Below are 14,395 nucleotides of genomic sequence, written 5' to 3' on the forward strand. Positions count from 1 at the left end.
GCACAGCTTTAGAAATCTGAAGCGGTCGCATTTTTATCTTGGTTGCCAAAGCTCCAGAGCTTATTTATTAGCAGAGCCTTGCCCTTCCATGCACTTTTACCCACCACAATCCCACTTAAACTCCACTTCATACACTAACGCAGATGTATGAATGACACAATCCGCAATTCACACAATGCTGTTTTATCTTTTGAATCCATGCAAAGGGAAAAATAAGACAAATGCCTGCATACCTTAGTCATACCTTAATGGTACCATCCAGACATTCTGTTTTCCTTGACATACTTTGATGATGCCATTAATAATCAACACATTTTTATCTCCTACTGGCGTCTTCATCTTGCTGGACGTAAATAGTATGTGTTTTGACCGGATAGTGCCTTTAAGGTGCAGCAGTGATCAAGTACAAACCAAAGGGATTGATGGAAATAATTTTTCATTTTCAAGCTTTTTTTTTTGTTTTGTTTTCAGAAATTTCTGATTGCTAATGCCGTTTGCTGAAACATCTTCGACTCATTTTGGAAACCCTTTTGTTGACTGATTGCATAGCTGATGTGGCATGAGGCAGCGATGTTTTGGAGTGTGTCAGTTAAAACATGCTGGAGCCGCCTGCCCCTCACTGTGTTCCCTGACTATTCAGAGTATAGCCGTCGTATGAAGGACAGTCAGAGGGATAGAGAGAGGGAGCGGGAGAGAGAGCGGCTCCACCACAACACCCCTCACCACTTCACAGTGGGACTCAACATGAGAGCTGCCAAGTGTACTGTGTGCCTGGATACGGTACACTTTGGCCGCCAGGCCGCCACCTGTCTTGGTGAGTTGGAAGAAGGCCCTGCCGATGCATAGTAATCTTTTGGATGTTCAGAACCAGTCCAATGTTGATGATCACCTTTTGACTTTTCTTTTAGGTTAATCACACACTAAAAAGTCTGAAAGCTGCATCAGCTGAAGTGCTAGAATACTGTTGTGTCCTTTTTTTTATTGAAACGCATCAATCCTGTCCTGATTTCTGATATTTGTGGCCTGTATATGAAGCTTATTTTGAATGGTGTGTTTGAAGGTGTCACAGTTTATCACCCCTTCTCCAGAATTTGCAAAGATACAAGCTGCTCCCTGCTCCTTGTCCTTTTGTGCAACTGTCAAACTATATCATCTTTCAGAATGAAAAATGGTGTGGAAAAGGGCCAAACCTTAAGTGCCACCACTCTTTAACAGTGTTTTCTCTTCTTCAGAATGTCACGCATTGTGCCACCCAAAATGCTCCCCCTGCCTTCCAGCCACCTGTGGCCTGTCCAGTGACTGTGCCCTGCATCTGTCTGAGGGCCTGTGTCGGGATAAAGGCTCCCCTGGCCAGCAGCTGAAAGATGCCAGCGGACACATGCATCTGGAGGGCTGGATGAAGCAGCCCAGGTTAGCCGGGGATTCACTACACTGACACATCGACTACATTTGCCTGCGTCAGTGTTTGCAAATAATTTCGATCCTTTGTATTCACCTGCACACAGTAACGGATTAGGGTGATAATGTTAGGTAGGTTGTCAAACACATAAGGTCAAATTTAAACGAACCTTCAAAAATGTTTGAATATTTTCCGCTCAAACCTTAACGTTCCAGTATGTGCTGTATTGCCCTGTGTGGCATACTGTATCCATCTGGAAGTTAAAGAAGATTAAAATAAAAATGTGTACTTACAAATACTATTTGACCCATTTTGTCATCTGGGCTTCTTATGTTAATTGTCCATGTTGTGTGTTTTGTGTGCGCTTGCCTTGTGTTTACAGGAATGGGAAGCGAGGCCAGGGCTGGGAGAGGAAGTATGTGGTGCTGGATGGGACAAAAGTGACTATCTATGAGATAGAGCCTAGAGAAGGTTATCGTCTTTTACCTGTTCACTTTTTACTGAACATTATCATTAAGTGACATATTTCACCTATATTATAGTCATTCCTTGTATATTCCCGAACATATAAGTATCTAAGATATATGTATATTATATGTGTGTGTGTGTGTGTGTATGTATATATATATATATATATACACACACACACACACACACATATAAGCTATATAAGTAATTATATAGTATTAAGTTATATATTAATATTAATCAATGTTATTAATTAATTTTAATATTAAGAATTATATTATATTATACTGATGTTATATATTATATATATTAAGATTATTTCTCAGGATATAAGTATGTTTGAGTCAAATTCCTTGTTTGTGTAAGCATACTTGGCCATATTAATCAATTGTATTAATTAATTTTAATATTAAGAATTATATCATGATATTACGCTAATGTTATATTATATATATATATATATATATATATATATATATATATATATATATATATATATATATATATATATATATATATAAAGATTATTTCTCTGGATATAAGTATATTCAAGTCAAATTCCTTGTTTGTGTAAGCATACTTGGCCAAATAGATGATTGTGATTCTGATGATGATTACCATTGATGCAAACTGAGACTCATGTTGCAGCAGCATTGCTTTGCACATGGTCATAAACTGTGGAATAGTCTCCGAGTTGAACTAACATCCACTTCAATAGCAGCTTTTATCAAATAAAACACAACTTTTTAATGGCGCGCTCACCTCAGGTCACCCCCTCTACTTTTATCTATTAGCTCTAAATTTGTTGTTGATCAATTACAGATTCTGTCTGTAATGTAAAGCGTGTTGCGTTGCATTTTAATGTATGAAATGTGCTATGTCACCGCAGTTTCATTGATTGTTCGATATTTTTCCTGGACAATCCATCCTTAAGGTAGAGACTATACCAATGCTTGTTTTGTGTGTGTTCCTCAGACTCTGTGAAGCCACTGGAGGAGTTTGACCTGTGTCTGTCTGATGGAGAAGTGATGGTTCACGGGGCGGTGGGAGCATCCGAGCTGCCCAACACCGCCAAGTCAGGTACAAAAAACATTCACTCCAGGACCAGCTCCTTCAAATTGACCTTTATTACCATCAATGTCTCAGTTGCCTCAAGCTTTACTTTGACCTCCACGTTACTCGTACTCTAATTGCATCTCTCCTTCATGACACTCATAGCGTTAATACCATGAGTTATTATTTGTATATGATAGAGGACGACATAACACCATTCAAACACCAGTCACTCTTATAATGCAGTTTTCATGCCAAAATATCACCATCTTGCTTGCTGACATCTCGCTCGCCACTGCACAGTGAATAAAAATTGGAACCAGAGTGGCTGCAGTAGAGACAGGAGGTTGAATGGGTGCCGTGTGTCCGCCTAACATTGCCCATCATCCACACACACCCATCACACTGTACTGAGCTGCCTGTTGCTGCCAATGACCCTACCGAACCTTCTGAATATCAACAATAACTTCTAAAAAACATAATTATCCGAAAGATGAACACTGGGGGAGTTGTTTATGTAAAGCGAACAAGTTGAAATGACAGAACCCACTTGAGGGAAAAATTTATTTGACCTACGTTTTAATTTTTTTTTTTTCAGTTTGGCTCATGCTCTGTTAATTTTCATGGGTGTGGGCAGGGTTAAATGGGAGCGCCCACTAGAGAGCGCCAGAGATATTTTGCTTTCATTTTTCAAAAGAACCCATGTTGTCTACTTCTATGGGATAAATCAATAAAGGGTGTGATTGCTTTCCCCTGGAGTCACTTGATCAGAATATTTCTTTGACAGAAAAGGTGGCCTTAATAGTATATCTACCACATCATGCTGGCCCCACAAGAACAGAAATGGATGAAAAGTTCATCATTATTGTGTGTGGATTCCCTGTTTGACACAATGTTGAGCTAACTGTTTTTCTCCTCATTGAACTAAACATGAAATACCATGAAAACAGTGACTTGAACGGCAAATGATAAATCACATATGAATTGATGAATTACATATTTAGCAACTATAGCTAAAAAGTTGTAGGCACGTCAGAGCTACTTGTGTGTGTATTAACCCTAGCAGCAACTACAGTGATATGTTGCCCCATGTATGAATCCAGATCAATGCAAATCATGTTTTTCAATCTCAATGTATTTGTGTTTTAACAGATTTGCTAAAGTTACCCAAAACATGTTGTTGTTGTGAAACTATCACTAAAGTGCCTCGAAAATATCTCCTCCTGGTTGTCAACGTAAATAAACGGCTTTAGAAAACAATCTGCTTCTAGTAATAAATGACATCATCTAATACCCTGATTTAATTGGATAATCAATTAACTGTCATCCTCAATCAGTTGGTCTGTTTTCGAATAGTTGCCTAGCAACATCGCGCATATTAGCGAGCTAGCTAGCTGTCAGTAAAGAGTCTCGAACCCGGGGCCACGTTGCCTCAACCTGCTGAGTACTGGCTGTGCTCCGAGACGGCATGCTAAAACAGCAATAACAAATCTAATGATACTTCTGAATTAAAATGATTGGAGTGACTCTTTTAACTTTACAACTGTAGTTGTCAAAATAAACCACTGCCATGACTTTGTAACGTTCTGAGTCAATTCCCTTGTTTTCCACGTGTTAGACGTTCCCTACGTCCTGAAGCTGGAGTCCCACTCTCACTCCCCCTGCTGGCCTGGACAGACCCTCTACTTCATGGCTCCCAGTTTCCCTGACAAGCAGCGCTGGGTGGCTGTCATGGAGTCTGTTGTGGCGGCGGGGCGTGCCTCCAGAGAGAAGGCCGAGGCAGATGCAGTGAGTATCTTAGGGGCGGCTCAGCTTACCGGGGGCCTTTTGGCACTTTGTGTCCTGGACGTCCTCTGACTCGAATCATAAAAGGTTATGACCACAGTCACAGATGAACATCTCGTCTTTGGCTATGGTTGTAACTTCCTGTTTTACTGTATAGGGGTTATTCATGAGCAGTGGATTGACCTCAATGTCTCCTTACTTTAGAAGTTTTATCACCAAAGCAGTCAGTCACAACGCTCCAAATTATGGATAACCCCTGCTTTCACTTATATGTGTCGTTAACTGTTCCCTTTTTCTCTCCTCTTCTCTCTCTCTCTCTCTCTCTCTCTCTCTCTCTCTCTCGATTTTCTCTTTCTCACATCTGTTGGTTGCTTTTTCATCATGTCACAATGTATGTCCGGAATATGGGCATGTTTTCTTGATTTGCTCTATTCTGCCTATTCCACTGGGTTTCATTGTGCACATAGGCTGCTGTGTCCAAAAGACAAATGGTTCTGTCTCCTCTGGTCCAGGTAAAGAGTTACAAAAATACAGAGACACAAGACTCACTGACACATTCATTCACACTGGCAAAACCTCTGTCTCTCTCACAAACACAAACACACACACTGCACATCTGTATATCTCACATCAGGAACACAGTGGTGCATGTGTATTATTACATTGTGCTCATTCGTCATCTATACAGCTGTGTCCACCTCACCTGCTGTGACCACTCCTCACTCCTCTCACTGTCCTCTCCTACACCGTCTGAGTAATCGTTTGAATGTCATTAAAATAACCCAACATATGTTCCTCCTCGTCTTTGGTGTGCTGTATCTTTAATCACTGTGCACAAATTCTGACCAAGATGTTTAATCATCTTTGGTTTGACCCTCTTCTGTTGTCCTGTTGAAAGGGTTAGGTGTATCAGACAGTGGGTTCATAGGTGCCCCCTGTACTCGTCTGTTCTCTCCCCCGCTGCCTCTCTGCCCACTATTTAGAGACTGGGATTCATGTCAGGTGACTTCAACTGTGAGACACAAGTCACACATTTGGCAAAAGGAAGCTTGACTTGGCCAAATATAAAATGACTTGGTCTTGACTTAAAGTTGTGCTCTCAAGACTCAAGAGTTTGACTCATGGTATGACCTGAAGATAATTTCCAAGCATTTCTATCACTTTTGCATGTGTTTAGTATTAATCACGACTGTTTGAATGTTTGTTTGTTTGTTTTTTTTGTTTTTTTTTTTGCATGATTGTGTCACTATTCTTGTTGAATACCTATTCACATCAAGAAAATGTTTAATGTAAAGTGTAATTACCGATTTAAACATGACTGCCTGCATATCCAGTTAGCTTTTAATCAAATCCCTTTTCTAATTGTGATTCAATTTGATGTTAACTAGCTGTACTTGGCATAACATGCAACTTGATTCAAACTCTATGAACTGGGGTTTAACTTGGGGCTTGGTCCTCAGGACTATACCAGTACTTGGGACTTGTGCAATGGTGACTTGTTCCCGCCTATGGCATTGTTACCTGCATACTCCTTCAGCCCTCCACCCCTCTCTTTGTTCTGCTCCTATGAAAAAACTTCTAGCCTGCAGACGGTGTTGTGCTTATGACCGTGCTGACCTTGTCCCTCTTTCTGTCCTCTTCCAGAAGCTACTGGGGAACTCTCTCTTAAAGCTGGAGGGAGATGACAGGCTAGATATTAACTGCACGCTCCCCCTGACAGATCAGGTACTGGAATTCACCATATACTTAATCCACCACATGTACACCCTGTTTGCCCTTACATGAGTGTAGACAGACCCAAGATGCACTGAAAAAGAATCGTTCAAACCACCTCTGGATGTATTTTGAGTGCTCCTTCTTCAATGAAATTTAAATCCTTCTTCAATGTGTCGCGGAAAAAATATGATAGCTATAAGATTTCCTCACAATGCATTTTTATCCTAAATGGAAACACGGTGATATATATAAAAATACAATGAAAAAGCCCATCAGGAACACAGTGCATATGCACAATGTGCACACAAAGTATGAATAAACACACAGAACAGAAGTTAATTTGCAGAGAGCTTGTTGTGGTATTGGACAGTACCATTAGAGTTTTCTCTACAAATTGGTATACTTTGACTTACATGTGTGTCCATATTTCCTTCTAGACATTTTGCATTTTCCTCCGGGGGCTCCGGTTTCCTCCCACAGTCCAAAGACATGTAGGTCAGGTGAATTGGCCATACTAAATTGTCCCTAGGTATGAATGTGTGTGTGTGTGTGTGTGTGTGTGTGTGTGTGTGTGTGTGTGTATGTGTGTCGGCCCTGTGTGATAGTCTGGCGGCCTGTCTAGGGTGTCTCCCCGCCTGCCGCCCAATGACTGCTGTGATAGGCTCCAGCATCCCACGACCCTGAGAGTAGGATACGCGGTTCGGAAAATGGATGGATCTATAAAACACATCCTCATTCACAGCAAGATGCATTAAGTTAAAAACAAATTGAGAAACTAAATTAGGGCTACACCTGCAAATGTATACTAGCCAGCAGTGTTCTCATTTGAAAAAACTGTTGTGCAATACAAGGAGATGTAGGCCACTTACGTTTCATTCCCCTATTTCCAGATAGTGCTGGTGGGCTCTGAAGAGGGTCTGTATGCCCTGAATGTTATCAAGAACTCCTTGACCCACATTCCTGGGCTGGGATCCGTCTTTCAGATCCACATCGTCAAAGAGCAGGAGAAGCTGCTAATGATAGTTGGTGAGACCCCTAACTCCTTTTTATTGTTTTAGCGATAGCTTTGTTCAATGAGTGTCAACCTTAAAGTCAGCGGATAACAAAGGTAGGATTGCGGTCAATTCACTTTGAATTGGACTAATTTTGGAAGTGTGTTCTTTTGGAAATTTATGGAAAGGGGAATTCTTCTGCCACATGATCCTCTTTATACTCAGCCCCTGAAAGCATTAGGAACAGTGTCTGCGATTATTGTTATTATTATTATCATTATAATGCCAATTGCAGACGCAATAGAAGTGAATTGGCTCTGACCTCGACATGTCAGCTGATGTGGTCTGATGTGTAATGTGTGCACATGTCCTGCAGGAGATGAGCGGGCACTGTGCCTAGTGGAGATAAAGAAAGTTAAACAGTCTCTGGCCCACCTGCCAAGCCAGTCTGAACTAGCTCCCTACATCTTTGAAACAGTCAAGGGCTGCCACTTGTTTGCTGCTGGAAGAGTAGGTCTTCTTTACTTTTTATGACATTGAAATTGTAACAATATCCTGAGTTTTGCACACCCTGTAAGAAAATGTTGTCTTATGTTCCTAAAGGAAGAATTTTGCAAAAAAAATTTGACTTTCTGATGGGGTGTACTCTGTTTACAGATAGACAGTGGGCCTTGTATATGTGCTGCAATGCCAAACAAAATAACCATTCTTCGCTACAATGAAAATCTCAATAAATACTGCATCCGCAAGGTGGGTATGGGCAGTTTGTCCTATATGTACGCGACATGCGTCTTACAATCCATGTGAGAGATTTAGAGTGGCAATGCTCAGAAAGATAAAGCACACAACCTGCATTGAAACATGTAACATTTTCATTTTCATGATCAAAGATGTAATGTACAAAAAAAAAAAAGCAGAAAATTTAAAAGAAAATCTAAGTAATAAGAGCATGAAAAACCTCCTCCCTAACCAAAATGACATAAGAGTCAGCTCACTGAAAAGGAATCATACTAACACAGTCTATGACAAGTTTAGTGTCAATTATTATTTGACCTAACACTTAAAAAACTGTATCAAATACAGAAAGGGCAACTGCCGTTCACGTGATAATTTCTGAAGGTTGATTTTCTTCCTCCTTTTATAAATCAAAAGAACAAAACCTTTCCCTCACATCTCTGTCCTGGATCCGGCAGGAGATCGAGACTCTGGAGCCATGCAGCTGCGTTCACCTGACCAGCTACAGCATCATCATCGGCACCAACAAGTTCTACGAAATCGAGATGAAGCAGTTTGTGCTGGAGGGTGAGAACAGAAGAGGACACACATGTCCAGTTCATTATCCTGGGGCCACTCAATCCGGTTAAAAGCCTTTGAATTTAAAAACACATTGGTGTCAGTTAAAAAATACAAGTACTGTTTCGTCATTCCTGAGAAAAGGTACGTCGCACTCTATCAGTGATACACACCCGCTAGCCAAGCAATGACTACCAAGCTGGAGTATTGGGGTGTATCAAGAGTAAAAGTGCTCCCTGTGAACTGCATGTCATTTGCATAGGCCTCGGTAAAATAGTATTATTGAATAATGCTTTATGCCGCTGTACTTTTAAATAACCTGTAATGTGTGTGTGTATAGGTGGGTTGACATAATACATTAAGCGGAGCAGGAATCAAAGAATGCATCCGAGAGTCACTTTAGTGCATTTTACGGGTGATGACTTGCGATATCTGATCTGTCCCGACGCACAAAGCTTGCAAGAGATTAAGAATGACTTGCAAAACGTATGTCAACCATGTCCGGGTATGCCCGTTTCTGTTTTGCAGAGTTCTTGGATAAGAACGACGCGTCGTTGGCCTCGGCGGTGTTTGCTCTCTCCTCCCACAGCTTCCCCATCTCCATCATGCAGGTGGCCAGTAGCATGCAGAAGGAGGAGTACCTACTCTGTTTCCATGGTGAGCACAGGACACCCACACAGTACACCCTGTCTCTCTAGCACCGTGGGCGACAGTGCATAGCGATGTTGTGGTGGCTGAGGAAAACGTGGGTTAACGATGAACTCTCGTCAGCGGTCACCATAAGGCGAACAACCGCCGCCGATGGGAATGTTATATCTTTCACAAAGTATTCATTTTGGTCCAGCTTCTTAAACCTGTTTTCATGCACTTGTGCTTTTTCTTCATTTTGATGTGTACTATGAAAATAAGATTGTAAAGATTTATCCGAAAGGTGGCTTAGCTGAATTTGGGATTTATTTATTGATTTTTTTCCTTGCACCACATCCCTCCAAATGTTGCCTTTAGGTAAGTTCTACTCTGTCCCGGGGCTTAGTACCATTGTAAAACAATACGAAACAGAGGATTGCATTGTTTGATTTCTGTGGCAGAGTTTGGGGTTTTTGTGGATGCCTACGGACGAAGGAGCCGCAATGAGGATATTAAATGGAGCCGTCTGCCTCTGGCCTTCGGTGAGTAGGCTTTTCTCGCTCCCACTGCTCTCTTACTGACTGATTTTCAGCCACTCGTAAATGAGCCTACCGGTCTAAATGATTGCCTTCCTCATCTCGCCCTGGTGCAGCCTACAGAGAGCCTTACCTGTTTGTGACCTACTTCAATTCCCTGGATGTGATCGAGGTCCAGGGACATGCTGCTCTGGGGTAAGACAAACGCACTTCACAAGATAAAACACTGCAGAAGATTTCATCAATGCATCTCTCACGTTACCGTATCTCCATCCAGTCCTCCAGTGCTGGCCCACCTGGACATCCCTAACCCTCGCTACCTGGGCCCGGCCATCTCCTCCGGGGCCATCTACCTGGCTTCCTCTTACCAGAACAAGCTACGCGTCATCTGCTGCAAAGGCAGTCTGATCCGAGAGTCCGGGGAGCTGCAGAGGACCGGCTCCAGCCGCGGGTCATCCACCTCTGTCATCTAGGTTTAGTTTAGCTTCGTTTAGCTTAGCAATTACAAAGCAGCAAAGAAACAATACAAAAACACATACTGTACACATGTATATTAACAGGATTACATATTACACAACAAGAAATGTTCACTGTACTCCACAGTGAACACTGGTTTCTTTGTGTAGTACAATCACAGCACTACAAGAAGAAACCACACCGCTTGGTGGCTGTTCTCATTTAACAAGTTAACACTGCCATCTGCTGTATCAAAGCAGACCCATGATCATTTCCGATGTTTGGCTGTATCAGTCAAGATTTCCTCCTATAACTTTAAAACTAGACAGCCAGGCTGACTTTCATCTGTTAATAGAAAGTCCGATGTTTCTGTGTCACGTATTTAATTTTCTTTCTTCCTGAACAGCTGTCCAATTCGATTTTTTTTAAATCATCCAATATGTTTTGGCATTTTAAGACAGCTGTTCAAAAGATCAATTCATAAGAATTAAAAAATAGTTTTTTTTGTCTTTTTTTTTTTGGTAGACAGTGTCGTGGGTTATGTCATTTCAACTTTCTGGAACTTTTCCACTGACACTGAAGGTAGAATTAGTGTATTGTGAACACTGGCATTAATTAGCAAGGATAAACGTGTCTAGGATATGGGAAAACTAATATACTAGTACATGTGTTATATTCAGAGTAATATTCTACATGCAGTCCAGATATTGGTTGAACCTGAGGCTTCTTGGGAGACATTAGAGCTTCAAGAGATGGACAGAAACACCGAGACTGATTCTTGAATTGATGGGTTGTTGTGAATGAATCTGCACACAAAGCCTCCTGCATATTGAAGAGGGACATGTTCAATGCATTTGAAGCATTCCCACTAAGGCAAAGTGGAGACTAAGGATCTGGTAAATGGATAGCTATACAGTTAGAGGCCTGATGAAGAACAGGAAATGGATATGTGCATGCAAAAAAAAAATCATGAAAAGAGAGGAAAGCTTGGATTTAGAGCCGGGGTGACACATGGCACTATGAATGAGAGAGAAAGGGGATACATGAGTGATTAATGAAACTTCCTGCTCAGGAAAGGGAGGTTGAGAAAATAGACAGCAGAGGGCTTCTGTCCCACAGCAGAGACCTGAAGACAATAAGAATGGATGACAGGATCAATTGAAGCTTAGAGGTGTTTTAAAGATATGAGAAGCAAAGAGGAATGATGATTTTGGATTGAAATTGGGGAGCCGTGAGTCATTGTCCTCAGTATTAGTTGTAGTCACATAAGTTACCAGTTTTTTTTTCTCCCCAATTGTATCCGGCCAATTACCCCACTCTTCCGAGCTGTCCTGGTTGCTGCTCCACCCTCTCTTGATCCGGGGAGGGCTGCAGACTACCACATGCCTCCTTCGATATACATGGAGTCGCCAGCCACTTCTTTTCACCTGAAAGTGAGGAGTTTCGCCAGGGGGATGTAGCGCATGGGCAGATCATGCCATTCCCCCCAGTTCCCCCTCCCCCCCAAACAGGCGCCTCGACTGACCAGAGGAGGTGCTAGTGCGGCAACCAGGACACATACCCACATCCAGCTTCCCATCCGCAGACACAGCCAACTGTGTCTGTAGGGACGCCCAACCAAGCCGGGGGCAACACGGGGATTCGAACAGGTGATCCCCGTGTTGGTAGGCAATGGAACAGACTGCCACACTACCTGGATGCCCTGTTATGAGTTATTTTAACTAAAACTTGATTTTAAACATGTTTTTTTAAAGGCATGGACTGTGCTGTAACCACATCTTTCATCTGTGGACCGAGGGTTGCGAGAATAAATGCTGGCGTTGTGTGTGGCCGCCACTTCTGCCTCTCGTAGCCTCCTCCCCCACCCATCCACCCCTGTATGTCTCTGTTATGTTTATCTGTTGTCTTGTTTCACCGCCGTTTATTGTAAAGCGACTTTGAGTGTTAGAAAAGCGGTATATAAGCTTGATTTATTATTATTATTATTATTATTACCCTCTCATTAAACTATGGTGCATAAAGTGTCCAAGGTTGATACCTGCAATAACTTATTTTATGCAGACTGGGTTGAATCCTTGCGAGGTAAACTAGGATATTGTTAGATCCTCCCTAGAGTTTAACTTGGAGTTACTTAAAGTGGGAGAAATGGGACTCACATAAGGTAGGAATCAGTTTGCATCAAGGGCTTATATGGGTTCAACATATTCAGACCAATGACAAGGATCCTAATACATACGTAAATGTTTCTGGCTGGCCACAAAACATGTAAATGTATTATTACTTATCCAAAAGAAGTTTAGTCCAGTGGTTTGCAACCCACACTCCATTTTATGTTGCTGTTTACGTTGTGGATCCAGCAATGCTTAATCCAGTAAGATTAGAGAGAGAGTGAACGGTTCTGAATGGCTTTCCCACACTGTGCTTTCAACAGCAGTCCCAGTAAGCGTGGCCCACCCACCTACACGGAGCACATCTCTAAGCGTCTGGCCTCTGGCCCCGGCAGCCATGATGGCCTACACCGGGAGCCCAGCACACCACACCGCTACCGGGAGGGTCGCACTGAGTTCAGACGGGACAAGTCCCCAGCCAGGCCGCTGGACAGAGAGAAGTCCCCGGGCAGGGTGCTGGACAGCCGCAGGGAGAGGTCTCCTGGGAGGTTTGGGGACAGCACCCGACTCCACACAGGCTCAGTGCGCACACAACTAACCCCTGTCAACAAGGTGCAATAACACACACAAGCAGTTCTATTGTAAGCATGTACTATTTGAGGAAAACAAACATGAGCAGGAAGGTTAGTGATTCAACAGGTTTTACAATGTGATTATACTTGATTCAGTTTGTATACAGGAAATCCAGGCCTAATATGCAGGGACAGGAACACCCTATGTACGTACGCCATTTTACCGGGGGGTTGACGCTGGGTTAAGATAATGGCTGAGGGATTCCGCGGTGGTGTAGCGGTCTAAGCGTCGGCTTTGTGTCGATGCAGTTGCCCACTGGGGACCGGGGTTCGCGCCCTGGTCTCGTCAGATCTGACTATGGCCGGACTCGATGAAGCAGCAATAATTGTCAACGCTGTCTTCGGGAGGGGGGCGGAGTCGGCTTGTGTTCATCACATGAATGCGTCTCTGGGTGTATCGGGAAAAAGCAGTGGTTTAGCCTGGATTCACCTTGTCACGAAAGTGGCGAGGCGTCTCCTTCGAGACTGCTGGCCGGAGAGATGCAGTTGGCAAACGCATGCAGTACGAGGGTGGGTGTTTGAACTAGAATAGGGAGCGATTGGCCACTAAATTGGGAGAAAAGGGGAAAAATCAGAAATAAATTTTAAAAAAGGTAATGGCTGAGGTTAGGTTAACGTTAGAGTTCAGGTTAGGGGGTGGGGGCGTTAAGGTTCAAAACAATAAGGTTGGAAATCATCCAGGTGAAACAGCGTACAAACAGGGAGTCCTGTAATAAGTATACATGGTGATATTGATGAGGTGCTCATTCATTTGTTAAGCAAGGCAGAAGGGAATAAGCAGCTCTTGGGACAGGTGTGGCCACATGACACATTGCTGGTGTCTCTTTGCAGGTGTGGGATCAGTCCTCGGTGTGAAACGCATTCCCTGCCTGGCCCTGTACGGAGGCCGAGGAGGAAGAATTGGAAAACGCTGCACACATACACACATGCGCATACGCACATGCATGCACACAACACACACATACACACACACACATCGCCTGTACATAGTGCAATCTTAGCTCCTCATTCTGACACCACGTAACACTTACTGCACTATAGGAGATGTTCACTTTGACAATCTTCTCTGTTCTGGTTTGTGGCCCGAGGCAGATTTCATGGCAGGGAAATTATGCTGATCTGTGGATCAAGGAAATCTTCTTTATAACATATTATGAAAGTTGTAAATATTGCCATCTTGAGTTTTTATAGGATAAAAGGGTATAGCAGGCTGGTCAAGCCATGTCTATTTTTTTTAAAAAACAAAAATTGAATTTCTAACGATGTTGCAGGGAGAAAAAAAAAGGATGTTGCCAGAAGAAAAGTCCGGCGTCGACAACACGGAGCTGTA

The 14,395-nt window shown here is 42.7% G+C and overlaps 1 protein-coding gene across 1 annotated transcript in view; it reads left to right on the plus strand.

Annotated features, from left to right (window-relative positions):
- The window catches only part of LOC130117276 (citron Rho-interacting kinase), an 86,538-nt gene extending 72,618 nt beyond the window's left edge, over positions 1–13,920 (plus strand). Inside the window, exons 25-41 of the mRNA XM_056285486.1 lie at positions 641–814; positions 1,233–1,410; positions 1,782–1,870; positions 2,843–2,947; positions 4,539–4,708; positions 5,173–5,217; positions 6,350–6,430; positions 7,312–7,447; positions 7,790–7,923; positions 8,071–8,163; positions 8,607–8,715; positions 9,235–9,363; positions 9,795–9,875; positions 9,986–10,064; positions 10,147–10,320; positions 12,760–13,045; positions 13,897–13,920. Of these exons, the coding sequence (XP_056141461.1) occupies positions 641–814; positions 1,233–1,410; positions 1,782–1,870; positions 2,843–2,947; positions 4,539–4,708; positions 5,173–5,217; positions 6,350–6,430; positions 7,312–7,447; positions 7,790–7,923; positions 8,071–8,163; positions 8,607–8,715; positions 9,235–9,363; positions 9,795–9,875; positions 9,986–10,064; positions 10,147–10,320; positions 12,760–13,045; positions 13,897–13,920 (2,087 nt within the window). The remainder of the gene's footprint in view (positions 1–640; positions 815–1,232; positions 1,411–1,781; positions 1,871–2,842; positions 2,948–4,538; positions 4,709–5,172; positions 5,218–6,349; positions 6,431–7,311; positions 7,448–7,789; positions 7,924–8,070; positions 8,164–8,606; positions 8,716–9,234; positions 9,364–9,794; positions 9,876–9,985; positions 10,065–10,146; positions 10,321–12,759; positions 13,046–13,896) is intronic.
- Positions 13,921–14,395: the final 475 nt, after the last annotated feature.

This window comes from Lampris incognitus, chromosome 1 (genome assembly GCF_029633865.1).
Source record: "Lampris incognitus isolate fLamInc1 chromosome 1, fLamInc1.hap2, whole genome shotgun sequence".
Taxonomy (NCBI): Eukaryota; Metazoa; Chordata; class Actinopteri; order Lampriformes; family Lampridae; genus Lampris; species Lampris incognitus.